The sequence below is a fragment of the Sardina pilchardus genome, chromosome 5 (assembly GCF_963854185.1).
Source record: "Sardina pilchardus chromosome 5, fSarPil1.1, whole genome shotgun sequence".
Lineage (NCBI taxonomy): Eukaryota > Metazoa > Chordata > Actinopteri > Clupeiformes > Clupeidae > Sardina > Sardina pilchardus.
Window position 1 is genome coordinate 550853 of NC_084998.1, and position 15000 is coordinate 565852.

The 15000-nt window shown below is 44.0% G+C and overlaps 1 protein-coding gene across 8 annotated transcripts in view; it reads right to left on the bottom strand.

The window, feature by feature from the left end:
* The window catches only part of usp25 (ubiquitin specific peptidase 25), a 55644-nt gene that overhangs the window by 8919 nt on the left and 31725 nt on the right, over positions 1-15000 (bottom strand). For 6 of the 8 annotated variants that reach the window (XM_062535869.1, XM_062535870.1, XM_062535868.1 and 3 more), the window contains 5 exons: positions 14966-15000; positions 9830-9925; positions 6747-6925; positions 3723-3801; positions 2595-2674 (listed from right to left, as the gene is read on the bottom strand). The exon at positions 14966-15000 is cut by the window's right edge and continues 102 nt beyond it. In XM_062535869.1, the coding sequence (XP_062391853.1) occupies positions 2595-2674; positions 3723-3801; positions 6747-6925; positions 9830-9925; positions 14966-15000 (469 nt within the window). Of the gene's footprint in view, positions 1-501; positions 605-2594; positions 2675-3722; positions 3802-6746; positions 6926-9829; positions 9926-14965 lie in introns of those variants that run through there. The other 2 variants (XM_062535873.1, XM_062535872.1) reach the window with 2 other exon arrangements.

Consider the following 15000-nt stretch of genomic DNA (forward strand, 5'->3'; position numbering starts at 1 on the left):
ATATACTAGGGCCTCCACATAGCTGAAACACACACACACACACACACACACCTCATTTATGAGATATACTAGGGCCTCCACATAGCTGACACACACACACACACACACACACACACACACACACACACACACACACACACCTCATTTATGAGATATACTAGGGCCTCCACATAGCTGAAACACACACACACACACACACACACCTCATTTATGAGATATACTAGGGCCTCCACATAGCTGACACACACACACACACACACACACACACACACACACACACACACCTCATTTATGAGATATACTAGGGCCTCCACATAGCTGAAACACACACACACACACACACAACTCATTTATGAGATATACTAGGGCCTCCACATAGCTGAAACACACACACACACACACACACACACACACACACACACACACACACACACACCTCATTTATGAGATATACTAGGGCCTCCACATAGCTGAAACACACACACACACACACACACACCTCATTTATGAGATATACTAGGGCCTCCACATAGCTGAAACACACACACACACACACACACACACACACACCTCATTTATGAGATATACTAGGGCCTCCACATAGCTGAAACACACACACACACACACACACTATATTGTGTGGCGCAGTAATATCCTCACTCTTCCACTTTCAGTTTCACTTTGGAGTAGGGATAGCGAAAACTACAAATGTTCTTGACCGACCACCGAGGCTCATTAACCGGTTGAAACCGGTTAACCGATTCGTTTAAAATAAATTATGCTATTTAAAATAACAGCCACGCAATTTCGCAACTCTCATCTCTCTGTCCCACGCTCATACACACAGCCCCGGCGCCGCCCTTTCACTCACGTCACTTTTTTAAATCCTACAGCCCCAAACATGAGTCCTGCAAACCAAGGAGCTTGTAAGTGGAGAGGACAAATGGTTCCTTTGCTCCGAAAATGGTTTGGGTACAAGGTGATCGCGTTGCAAATGAAGGCGTTTGTCTAGCGTTAGAAGCTCATTTGAAGCTGAAATGGCCGCGGCTCACTTATGAAAATGACAGCTCCGAAGAGACGCAGCTTAGTTTGAGGAAGTGCTAACAATAATAACGAAAGATGATCATTACCTTATCTGTTACCATTGATGACCCTTCCTGAAATGTAGATGTAATGTCTTTCCAAATCTAAGCCCATCTTATGCGGAAAGTTGCCTAGACTGCAACACGATAAAAACCAATGGATAAAACAGCGCACTTCCAGATTGCAAAAGACGCACCGGCCACCGCTGTGACCTCGTGCCAAATGTTTTTATTGATTTATTACGTAGCCTAGCCTACAAGCAGGCGTTATGAAAAATTGAGTGTGAGGGATAATTTGTTAACTTCACGCAAAAAAGATCTTCTTGGAATGAGATGGCTAGCTGTAGTAGCGTTTAGTCCACTGTCTTTAGCCTAATTTAAAGATGCCTCTTTTTTTTTTTTTTTTTAACCGACTAGCGACAACTTTGGTCGGCTAACGTGGATACGGTCAACCATCGGTCAAACAGTCACCGGTTAACATCCCTACTTTGCAGTGAGGATATTACTGCGCAGAGTCTAAGTGCTCCCAATATTATTCCGCCACACAATATAGTTATCCCTTTTACCTGCTTAGAAATGCACCACGTTTTATTTTGTCTCACCATACTTGGTCGTGTGACTACTCGTGTAACTGTATTTTAATAGGGAAAACATGGAGGTCACTTCTAACTTCATCTCTGTTTGGATCCTAATGAATGCATTGGGCTAGCTAAGTGCTATCAAAGTTGCGCCGCGCGCCAGAGCAAGTGAGTGCACGCATTGAAACGTGAGAGATATGTATCAACTCGTCTCAATTAAGCGAATAACGTAGTTTAATATGAAAAAACGGTGAAGTGTTCCTTTAAATGAAACAATGAGGAAATATTCAACCTTTAAGGACATCAATTTTCTTTGTGAATAAATAATGTATTGTAAATAAATAAATAAATGTTTTCCTTAAAGTACAGGGGTCATAAGTATTGGAACGCCCATGTTAAATTCCCATAGAGGGAATTCATTTTTAAAGGCCAGTTATTTCATGGATCCAGGACACTATGCACCCTGTTTAAGTACCCTTGGCCTTTGGAATTAAAATAACCCCACTTCAACACTATACCCTTCACCACACTAAGAGTTTGGCATGCTTTATGTCAGTTATTAGCTGTTAGCTAATTAGCTGGTTTCATTCTCATTGAGCTCAATGCAACTCAAACTAGCTAATAAGCTAACAAAAAATGGCTTGAAATATATCACTTTCTATCTATTGAATCTAGAATATATGAAAGATTTACGTTTTGCTTTTCCACAAAATGATAATGTTTTGAGACCCACCAGTACAGTATACTAAACACCTGACAAAACGGACTTATACATGGCAGAGCGTTATATTGGTTAATTAACAAGATACATTTCCACTGAAGTCCAATATCGCTTTCAAGTACACTATGCAATGACCTGACTTTTCCCACCAACTAAACTTGTGCGCAAGGTCCTATGAGTACCTGCCATCTAGTGGGGAGAGCTGGTGCTTACCTTTCCTTCTTGAAGAGTTCCAAGCCAATCATCAGATATATTGTCGTCTCCCGAAACTTCTGATATTCGCGGTGCCACATCTGTTTCAGCAGATAAACACAGAGAAATCAGCATAATCTGCAAAGTCTAATGAAGAGAAGTCAGCATAATCTCTAATTAAGTCAGATGACATAAACCTCAAACTTCAGGGGGGGGGGTTATTCTTTTTTTTTTTTTTTTTTTTTTTTATATTTGTACTATTTTCTCTCTCTATCTCTCTTGCCACTTAGGGGGCATTTTATGGTTCACTATCAAGTCTCATTTGGTTGAATGAGTGATAGATAGATAGATAGATAGATAGATAGATACATTATTGATCCCCAAGGGGAAATTCAAGAGTGTCACTATCAAGTTTCATTTGGTTGAATGAGTGTCAGAATTTCCACACGCTCTTAATTGCAAAATAAGGCAGCCGCTTTTATTAATTCATTGAACTTGTGGTGTGCTGTAATGGAAAGTAGCCGAGTAGCCCAAATTTAGCTATTTATAGTTATTTTTTATTTATGCATGCATTTACTTTTGTATTAAATGTGTAGGCTGGAAAGCTCAGAAGGGGGTGGCAAGCGACTGGTAGCTTGAGAGTGATGTGTTGGAGACCCATGGCGTAGGACACTTTTCATTGGCAATAGTTTTAAACCAACTAACAATTAAAAAAAAAAAGCTCTTTTATGTCATTGAGTTAAATGGAAACAGTGACTTTTAGTGGGCTGATAGCCGTACTGCAGGCAATTAACACCCAGGCTTGTATTTGGGGGTCGGCCTTTATTTGTCCAAATCGACCACGCCCCCGGCTATTATCTGAGGCTATAAATGAATCCCAGCCATAATTTAGGGATTTACGGTAATCTCTAATAAAGTCAGATGAAGAGGCATAATTTAGGGATTTACGGTAATCTCTAATAAAGTCAGATGAAGAGGCAATTTGGGGTGTCACCTGCAGGGGGCAGTACAGAGGTCAGCATAATCTAGACTCTATGATCTGCTGATATTCTCTTGGTTACAACAGGACTACACTGTGACTACACACCGCTTAGTTCCTTTAAGTAAAAATCAAATGGAATACACACACACACACACACATCCACACACCTCATATTCGTGCATGTTGACCTCCTGTGGCGTGATCAGGTTTAGCTTCGCACAAGCCACCATCATGATGCTCTTACATCTGACAAGGGAAAACACACACACACACATATACACACAAGGGAAAACACACACACACAAGGAGAAAACAGACACACACACACACACACAAGGGGAAAACACACACACACACACACACACAAATACACAAGATTACTCAATGATTTTGGAAGCATACATTTTCTAAAATTCAAAATAACTAACAGTGAATTAAACTGAAAACAAAAAAAGATACAACTATTACCATGGAGCAAAGGTGTATGCCTGATTTATAACTCAAGGGAATATAGGAGCACTGTTTCAAACCTTTAGCCAGCAAAATAATAGTTCTAGTTTACTGATGAATGCTATTACATGCAGACTATCTGCGGATCGCTGCCCTTCCCTGAAACAGCCTTAGAGACGTGTACAGCAGAGACAGTACTGGCCCTGAGACAGCCTTAGAGACGTGTCTAGTAGTATAGAGCAGAGACAGTACTGGCCCTGAGACAGCCTTAGAGACGTGTACAGCAGTATAGAGCAGAGACAGTACTGGCCCTGAGACAGCCTTAGAGACGTGTCTAGTAGTATAGAGCAGAGACAGTACTGGCCCTGAGACAGCCTTAGAGACGTGTCTAGTAGTATAGAGCAGAGACAGTACTGGCCCTGAGACAGCCTTAGAGACGTGTCTAGTAGTATAGAGCAGAGACAGCACTGGCCCTGAGACAGCCTTAGAGACGTGTACAGTAGAGTAGTAGAGACAGTACTGGCCCTGAGACAGCCTTAGAGACGTGTCTAGTAGTATAGAGTAGAGACAGTACTGGCCCTGAAACAGCCATAGAGACGTGTACAGTAGTATAGAGCAGAGACAGTACTGGCCCTGAGACAGCCTTACAGACGTGTCTAGTAGAGTAGTAGAGACAGTACTGGCCCTGAAACAGCCTTAGAGAATTGTCTAGTAGAGTAGTAGAGACAGTACTGGCCCTGAGACAGCCTTAGAGACGTGTCTAGTAGTATAGAGCAGAGACAGTACTGGCCCTGAGACAGCCTTAGAGACGTGTACAGTAGTATAGAGCAGAGACAGTACTGGCCCTGAGACAGCCTTAGAGACGTGTCTAGTAGTATAGAGCAGAGACAGTACTGGCCCTGAGACAGCCTTAGAGACGTGTACAGTAGTATAGAGCAGAGACAGTACTGGCCCTGAAACAGCCTTAGAGACGTGTCTAGTAGAGTAGTAGAGACAGTACTGGCCCTGAGACAGCCTTAGAGACGTGTCTAGTAGTATAGAGCAGAGACAGTACTGGCCCTGAGACAGCCATAGAGACGTGTACAGTAGTATAGAGCAGAGACAGTACTGGCCCTGAGACAGCCTTAGAGACGTGTCTAGTAGAGTAGTAGAGACAGTACTGGCCCTGAGACAGCCTTAGAGACGTGTCTAGTAGAGTAGTAGAGACAGTACTGGCCCTGAGACAGCCTTAGAGACGTGTCTAGTAGAGTAGTAGAGACAGTACTGGCCCTGAGACAGCCTTAGAGACGTGTACAGTAGTATAGAGCAGAGACAGTACTGGCCCTGAGACAGCCTTAGAGACGTGTCGAGTAGAGTAGTAGAGACAGTACTGGCCCTGAGACAGCCTTAGAGACGTGTACAGTAGTATAGAGCAGAGACAGTACTGGCCCTGAGACAGCCTTAGAGACGTGTACAGTAGTATAGAGCAGAGACAGTACTGGCCCTGAGACAGCCTTAGAGACGTGTCGAGTAGAGTAGTAGAGACAGTACTGGCCCTGAGACAGCCTTAGAGACGTGTACAGTAGTATAGAGCAGAGACAGTACTGGCCCTGAGACAGCCTTAGAGACGTGTACAGTAGTATAGAGCAGAGACAGTACTGGCCCTGAGACAGCCTTAGAGACGTGTACAGTAGTATAGAGTAGAGACAGTACTGGCCCTGAGACAGCCTTAGAGACGTGTCTAGTAGTATAGAGTAGAGACAGTACTGGCCCTGAGACAGCCTTAGAGACGTGTCTAGTAGTTTAGAGCAGAGACAGTACTGGCCCTGAGACAGCCTTAGAGACGTGTACAGTAGTATAGAGTAGAGACAGTACTGGCCCTGAGACAGCCTTAGAGACGTGTCTAGTAGTATAGAGTAGAGACAGTACTGGCCCTGAGACAGCCTTAAGCCTCCGGTACAGTCCACGCACCCGACTTGTCATGCGACAATGTGACATCACGGGGAGCGTTGTTACCATGTATACTTGCGCGTGGTGGTCGCGACACTATTTGCAGTATTCTCCTGAACAGAGGCAAGGTATCCATTGACAGTAGCAACTAGCTTCTTTGATGATATTTCAGACTTAGCTTGCTGCTCTTCACAACTGGGGGACATTACCATCTAGTTTCTAGGTGTGTGCAGCTAGCTAATGAGATGAGTTTGTGTAATCTCCCTAAGTGGAAAGAGATTTTTTTTTGGTCTTAGCAGATACCCTTTGGTTGAAAATAAATCTCTTTGTTACCTTTTGCTGGAATGCCTCAGTCCTAGTTCTTTCCCCTTAATTCCTCCCGTTGCAACTCTCACGGGGAACTTCGCTAACTTATCCAACGTCTAGTTCACGACTGTAAACAAATCAGTCATTCGAACAGCAACTCTCTCTGCAGCCTAGCCAAGTTAACTTCCCATTTCTCAAACTGACTATTATTCAAACTTCATGACTACAGTCGTTTTAAATATGATAATGCCTGAATGTGGTTTATGTGGTTGATGACTGTAGAAGGACACTGGCTCTGTGAGCTTGGCTTCAATCTCTTCCTAGTTGTTGTGCAAGGTTGGCGCGCGCCATTGTTAAAAAATCTTTGGCGCCTTACACGTCGGCGCAAGGCTCAAATCTGGCGTGCGACACAGGAAATTACGCCATTTGACGTCACATTGTCGCGCGTCGAGTATACATTAGGCTTTAGAGACGTGTCCTGTCCTGTAGAGTAGTAGAGACAGTACCGCTCATCGAAGCCCAGATTGCGGTCTGCAAACTGCGCCAGCAGCGTCCTCTCCAGGATCTTCTGCGGAGCCTCGTTCTGGATGAAGTAGACGATGACGTGCTGCAGCCGGTGGTCTCGCTCTGGGGGCGTGTCCTCCTGGGCCAGGCGTAGCAGGCGTGTGTACTCCACCTCGATGGCCTGCCGCCCCACACAGACACACACCACACACACACACCACACCCAGTTACACACGAGGCACATCATCATCAACACACGCTGAATTACGGCACACACACATACTACTACCGCACATGCTGGCATACACACAAGAGCAGCAGCCAAAGCTCTGTGACGGCTAAATACCGTCATTTCATTATTTATGCTAAAGTGATTCTATCGACTACCGTTATTTCATTATTTATGCTAAAGTCATTATACCGACTACCGTTATTTCATTATTTAGTGATTATATCGACTACCGTCATTTCATTATTTATGCTAAAGTGATTCTATCGACTACCGTTATTTCATTATTTATGCTAAAGTCATTATACCGACTACCGTTATTTCATTATTTAGTGATTATATCGATTACCGTCATTTCATTATTTATGCTAAAGTGATTCTATCGACTACCGTTATTTCATTATTTAGTGATTATATCGACTACCGTCATTTCATTATTTATGCTAAAGTGATTCTATCGACTACCGTTATTTCATTATTTAGTGATTGTATCGACTACCGTCATTTCATTATTTATGCTAAAGTGATCATACCGACTACCGTTATTTCATTATTTATGCTAAAGTGATTCTATCGACTACCGTTATTTCATTATTTAGTGATTATATCGACTACCGTCATTTCATTATTTATGCTAAAGTGATCATATTGACTACCGTTATTTCATTATTTATGCTAAAGTGATCATATCGACTATCGTTATTTCATTATCAATTCTTTTGGCTGACGCTTTTGTCCAAAGAGACTTACAGACATCAATTGGTACAGGCCTGTCTCCCTGGATCACCTTTAACTCATTCACTGCCATTGACGTCTTTAAACGTCAATTTAGACACATACGTCAATTGCATTTTTCAATGGGGAGGGCTCATGGGTGGGCTTGGGAACGATCTGGCAGAGTTTCAGGCTTGTAAACAGACTGTATTAGCGATCCGAACCGCTAGATGGCAGCAGTGCCATTTGGATGATTATTATCTGCCTGCAGAGTGCACATGTAGAGACATACAACAAGCTAACACACTGAAGATCGACCACAGTGGATCTAGTTTGCACGTGGTGCAGGGAATAAGTATGCTTAATTCTTACATCAAGGATGGAAAACATGTGAACGGTATGATCCATTGGATATTGCTATATAAACTAACAACAACTTTGCTAGTGCTAGCTTGCTAAGTCTACCGTCCTGTTCAGAGTCTATAGCGACCATCAGAGTCCCTAGCAACCTTGACGAGACTGACGAGATAACAGGGCAATCGTGGTTGACATACTACTGAAACGCTGACGTTAAAAAGTTGATTTTCACAAAAAGATAGTTTTCGTCAAAAGATCGTCAAAAGATCGTCAAAAACAGGTGTTTTTAGCAAAACTAACCCATGTTCGACTGACGATTACTAAAGAACGGAAAATGATAGAAACAAAAACATTTTTTCCCGGTGAACATTTTTTCCTCTGCACTGAAAATGGCTGGCAGCCAATGAGTTAACCACCACACTACTACTGCACACTAGCCCAGCTCCTTAGCCACTACACTACTACCTCCTGCATGCAAGCCTAGCTCTTTAACCACCACTATTACTGCACACTAGCCCAGTTCCTTAGCCACTACACTACTACTCCAGGACTCCCTGGCAGAAGAGACGCTCAGTCTCAATGGGACAATCCTGGCTAAATAAAGGTTAAATAAATAAAAAAAATACTGCACACTGACACTAGCCCAGTTCCTTAGCCACTACACTACTACTGCACACTAGCCCAGTTCCTTAGCCACTACACTACCACCTACTGCATGCTAGCCTAGCTCTTTAACCACCACACTACTGCATGCTTGCCCAGTCCTTTAACCACAACACTACCACCCCACCATTTCTAAATGTGGCGAAGCTCAACCCACACTGCTCCCAGATCTTCATCAGCCCACAACTTCATCAAATTCAAGGACTTTTAAAATCAAAGGTCGTTAAAAGGTCGGAAAGCTAAACATTTCAATTCTATTGTAGGCTAAACATTTAAATTCTATTGCAGGCTAAACATTTAAATTGTATTGTAGGCTGAACATGTCAATTGTGAAATGAACAAAACTGAATCAACTGAAATATTGGATGTTAGAGCATGACAACCTAATAACCAAGTCATTGTGGCATTATGGAAGTCCTTGATTCTGTTTTTCCCAAACCCAAATACATTACAACAGCACAACAAGCTTAAAACCCACAATTGCATGCAATTAATAAGCACTGTCTACATCTACATAATATACTTTTATCATATAGTATAATTTCTTATTACATAGTATCATATCTTGTTCTCTTCAAACAAGCATAGACATAACAAACTCATTCATTCATGCAAGTTTCTAAACGTCCCATGTCAAATATTTAGGCTATCTAGACAAGTTAAAAACAAAAATCATGTGTAATTTTGTGCAAGCCATTTAAAATTCAAAACAAAATATTTTTGTGAAAAGCTCTGAAATCAAAGGGTCGGTAAGCCAGTCTCAACAATCTGAAGCCAATTACTTTTAGCTGAAAGGAATATACCAGTACTGCTTGTTAAGGTCTAACATGCTATTCAGTGTCATTGATGAAGTTAATAGGGGCCGGAGTAAACCGAACGTTCTCATCACCTATGAGTTGCGTTCTCCATATCGATGCCTATGGCAGGAATGAAGTCTGATAACTGTATGACACAAGTAACTATGAGGGTTCAAGTACACAAGACACAAGTACACACACACACGCACACACAGAGAATTGAGAGAAATAGGGTGAGAGCATGCAGTGATATTGGGGGGGGGGGGGGGTATGAGTCGCTTATGAGCCCTTCATGCGGGGGGGGGGGGGGTGGGGGGGGGTGTACCTTAAAGAATGCCATCTCTGGGCCGTACTTGTCAAATATTTTCCTGGTTTTGCCAACGGCCATAATAACACCCTGCAAGCTCGCGGTCAGCATAGCCTGCCCAGGGATGGAAGGGCATTACTATATTACTATAGTAATATTATACTATTATATTACTGCATTACTATAGCACAGTTACTACAGCACTCACTCACTCTCACACTCACACTCACACTCACACACACACTCACACACTCACACACTCACACACTCACACACTCACACACTCACACACTCTCACACACTCACACTCACACTCACACTCACACTCACACTCACACTCACACTCACACACACACTCACACACACACACACACACACACACACACACACACACACACACACACACACACACACACACACACACACACACACACACACACAGCCTGCCCAGGGATGGAAGGGCATTACTATAGCACAGTTACTACAGCACTCTCTCACACTCACTCTCACTCACACTCACACACAGTTCATTCCTTATTAAGAAATGGACATTCATTACTAAAGGATCAACACACACACACACACACACACAACCCGCAACCCACATTCTCACACGCATATACACATCCAATCCAGCACTTCAGTATGGGAACACACACATACACACACACACACACACACACACTCAGTATGGGAACACACACACACACACGCATACATCCAATTCAGCACTTCAGTATAGGAGTCATTCACAAAGCTGACACTTTATCGAACACACATCCCAACAAAGGATTGTGGGAAATGATTCCAAGATGAAGCAGAATGGTCCATCAAGGTCCTTCAGGGGACGATGAAAATCTAGGGTATTTCGTCCGGAGGCGGTATTACGTGCCTAAGTCACCACAGTGATACGCGTCCTTTACGTTGTGATTGTTAGGTAACAGTAAACAAACTAAAAGATCGTGATTATTGATTTTGCTTACAAATGGACTGTTTTACCCGTTCACAAAACAAAGTTTATGGGAATTTAGCACCACGTTTCCATCAAAAACATTTGTTTTAAAAATCCTAACTTGTTAGATTTAGGACTTCGGTAAGCCATCTCCTGCCGTCAGTGTAGGCCTATGCTTCGGCAACGAGGATGCGCATCACTCTGGTGACGTAGGCACGTAGTACCGCCTCCGGGCGAAACACCCTCGATTTTCATCGTGCCGGTCCTTCAGAGCCATGATGCAGCTACCCAGCGTCCCTTTCTGATGATGCAGCTACCCAGCGTCCCTTTCTGATGATGCAGCTACCCAGCGTCCCTATCTGATGATGCAGCTACCCAGCGTCCCTATCTGATGATGCAGCTACCCAGCGTCCCTTTCTGATGATGCAGCTACCCAGCGTCCCTTTCTGATGATGCAGCTACCCAGCGTCCCTATCTGATGATGCAGCTACCCAGCGTCCCTTTCTGATTATGCAGCTACTCAGCCACACTACACAACGTCCCCTTCTGATGATGCAAAACTACCCAGCCACACTAGACACCGTCCCCTTCTGATGATGCAAAGCTACCCAGCCACACTAGACACCGTCCCCTTCTGATGATGCAAAGCTACCCAGCCACACCACACACTCTATAGGAGACCCTGAGCACCTCAACTCATGTTCATGTTCATGCTCCCCGCGGACACAAAGCACAAGCAGTCTGATGAGCCGGAAACAAGCAGATCATTTCACTTGGAGAACAGCTGCAGAATAAGATCAATGCCAGAGTGCTGCTTCTATCAGATGCCCATGCATGTCCCCCGTAATGAGACCAGATATGTCCTGCCGTATCATGGCACTGAGATGCCCATGCGTGCCCAGATATTTCCTGGCGTATCATGGCACTGAGATGCCCATGCGTGCCCAGATATGTCCTGGCGTATTATGGCACTGAGATGCCCATGCGTGCCCAGATATGTCCTGGCGTATCATGGCACTGAGATGCCCATGCGTGCCCAGATATTTCCTGGCGTATCATGGCACTGAGATGCACGTCACATTCCCATTCACGTCCAGAGCACACAAAGCTCAGGTCTATGGATCAGCTGAAGGATCCCAGACGCTTCAGGTGCACACCAGAGGGCAAAGGTCACAGATTGCCATGGAAACCAGACAGGCACAGGGGGAAGCACAAGGAAGGAGTGAGGCGAGGAGGCTGGGTGGGGGGGTGCTACCTCATCATCGTACCCCTCCTCCTCTGTGTCACAGAGGCTGGGTCCTACTGGAGGGGTGGCCATCTCCACTACCTGGGAGGGGGAGGAGGGGGCATCTGCCCCCTCCTGCACGGCGGGGTAAGGAGGGGACTGGGGGCAAGAGGCAGGTGGGGGGGGCACCTGAGCAGCAACGGGGTGGGGTGGGGGAATCGGGGATGAAGGGATGGGACTGGACTGTGGAGAGAGGGAGAGACAGGGAAAGAACGACAGACAGAGGGAAAGGGCTTGAGGAGTGCAGGAGAACAACAGGGAACAGATGCAAAAACTCAAGAATAAGGAAGAGAATGAGAATGGATGAGAATAAGAATGAGAGATGATGAAGGGATATCTAAGGAAGAGAGATGATGATGAATGGATGGAGGATATCTAAGGAGAGGCAAGATAGACAGACAGACAGATAGAAAAACATAGAGGGAGAGAGAGAGGGGGAGAGGGAGGGAGGGGAGAGAGGAAGAGAGAGGATGAGCTAAAGGTGGAAAGTGAGAAAGAAAGAGAGAGCATGAGAGTTGTATGGAGTCTCTGGAGGGCCATGCTGACAAACACTGATACAGCTAATCAGAGGTACGGGGAAATGGGCTAGGGTTCTGACCGCGATCCAAAGGCCTGCATCTCCGAGCCGAGTCAGAGGGACTGGCAAATGGACAAAGGGATCAGAGAGGAACACTACATCCTCAGGGTAGGAAAAGTAAACAGGATCTTCAAATGAAAACAGAGACTTGTACACCTAAGACTACAGTATCAAAATGGTTGCTTCTTCATATCTTTTAGATAAGAATTGGATTCCAATTGATAGGAAAGTACATTAAAACTAGTTTAGAGGAAGACGTAAAAGAATTATGAGGGACAATCACTTTTTCAGCTTCTAGGTTTACTTGACTTGGTTTAAATGACTAAGCTCTTTTCAGGCAAAAAAAGAACACAACTGATGCAATGAATGGAATTCCACGAAAAGCATTCAGAGGGTGGCATAATGATCCTACACCTCCTAAGGCTTATCCCAATTGTGATCATATTCAGGATACAGTATGGTGTTTATATGAACACAGAGAAACCCGGTTATTAATATCCCTGTTTACATGACGAATAACAGTATTCCGGTTACCAACAATAAAGTTCTATTAGCACTCCGTATCCCGGTTACTAATCAGTTCTGCCCCCCACGTCGGGGGTTTATCCACCCATTTGGGGCCGGTAACCACACGATGCCAAATGTGTCTATAGGCTAACTGGTGTATGTATCCTCTGGGGTAGAATGTGTCTATAGGCTAACTGGTGCATGTATCCTCTGGGGTAGAATGTGTCTATAGGCTAACTGGTGTATGTATCCTCTGGGGTAGAATGTGTCTATAGGCTAACTGGTGTATGTATCCTCTTGTTGGTGCGTTCCTTTAAGATCAACAATGAATCAACATTTCATGAAAAAGAAAGTGAACGCACCCTAAATCGTAGACCCATGGATGGAGGGCAGGGGACAGAACAGGGAGATCACATGACAACAGCTCAGATGGATGATTGACAACCATTCACTCCAGGAGGCGGGGCTTAAGATGTAGAAGAGCCTCCTCTGGTCAGCCTCTTAGCTTTGCAGTAGGGCTGTTGGAACCAATTTCGGTATTCGAATATAATTCGAATTTGTAAAAAATTTATACTATTCGAATGTTAAAATTATAATTCGAATGTGCTTTTTTTTTTAAGTGTTGACTATATTTAGCGAACGACAGCCTTAGGTGCTGCTGAAAGCGCCCTCCTCCTTTTCTCTGCGCTTTGGTCAAGTGTTTATTGTTGCTATGCTACCAAATCCGTCTGACAGTAAGGCCAGCACGTCTTTTTGGAACGTTTGCCTAATGCTAGTTAGCTAACTAGCCAACTAACCAACGAGCTAACTGAAATAGCAGCAGTCGTTCAGCAGTCGGCTTCAGACAACCTGGGACCAAAACACGTCTACCTTTCACACTGCGAAATCCCCCTGAGCCTGTTATTTCTGTAACGTGTATGTAATGTTTCTCAGTCAGAAAAGGGCTATAATTTACTTAGCAAGACAGCTATCATGTAAAACAAGTCAACTACGATGTCATAGTGGCAGTGGCATAGGCTAAGCCAGTTTTTACAGTGTGAGTAGATAGAAAAATAGTACATATTAATAAGTCAAAATTGACCAATAATAATAATGTTCGAATATAATTCGAATTTTAAAAAATAATAATGAATGAAATTCGAATAGGATAATAGAGGAAGATTGACAGCCCTACTTTGCAGTATGCTGTGCATTATCCACAGTGTTACAGGTGGATGTGTGTGTGAGCATTTACCTGTATGTATGTGTGTGTGTGTGAGAGTGTGTTTGTGAGATGAGTGGAGGCAGAGAGCGAGAGACAGAGAGAGAGAGATGGAGAAAGAGAGAGAGATGGACAGAGTCCTACTCCATTCAGCAGGGATGAATACATGCAAATGGAAGGCCGTTGTTGTCGTGTTTGGTGGTTGTTTGGAGAGCCCCTCGAGCTGGGAACCTTCCGTATTTTAAAGGATAGGGAACCACTGGAAGTCCTGGTGTTCAGTTGCAGCTGGATTCATTATATTATACACATTATGTGTGTTCGGTGTTGCGCTATGTTTGGGCAACAGATCCAATCCTTTGCGATTCTTTCCATTGTTGACGCAATCCAGATTCAGAATATTGACTATGGTTGGTTGATTGGTTGTCTATGGTTACCATGGTTGCAATTGTGACAGCCAACAGCTCAATTGTTATATTTGTGCTCATAACTAACTACCGATCGTCCCAGTCTCTGTGTGTGTATATGTCCCTTTCTGTCTGTCTGTCTGTGCATGTCTGTGCATGTCTGTGCATGTCTGTGTGTGTGTGTGTGTGTGTGTGTGTGTGTGTGTGTGTGTGTGTGTGTGTTCGTACCGCATTGAGTAGGACCTCGGGGCCCTGGGCACTGT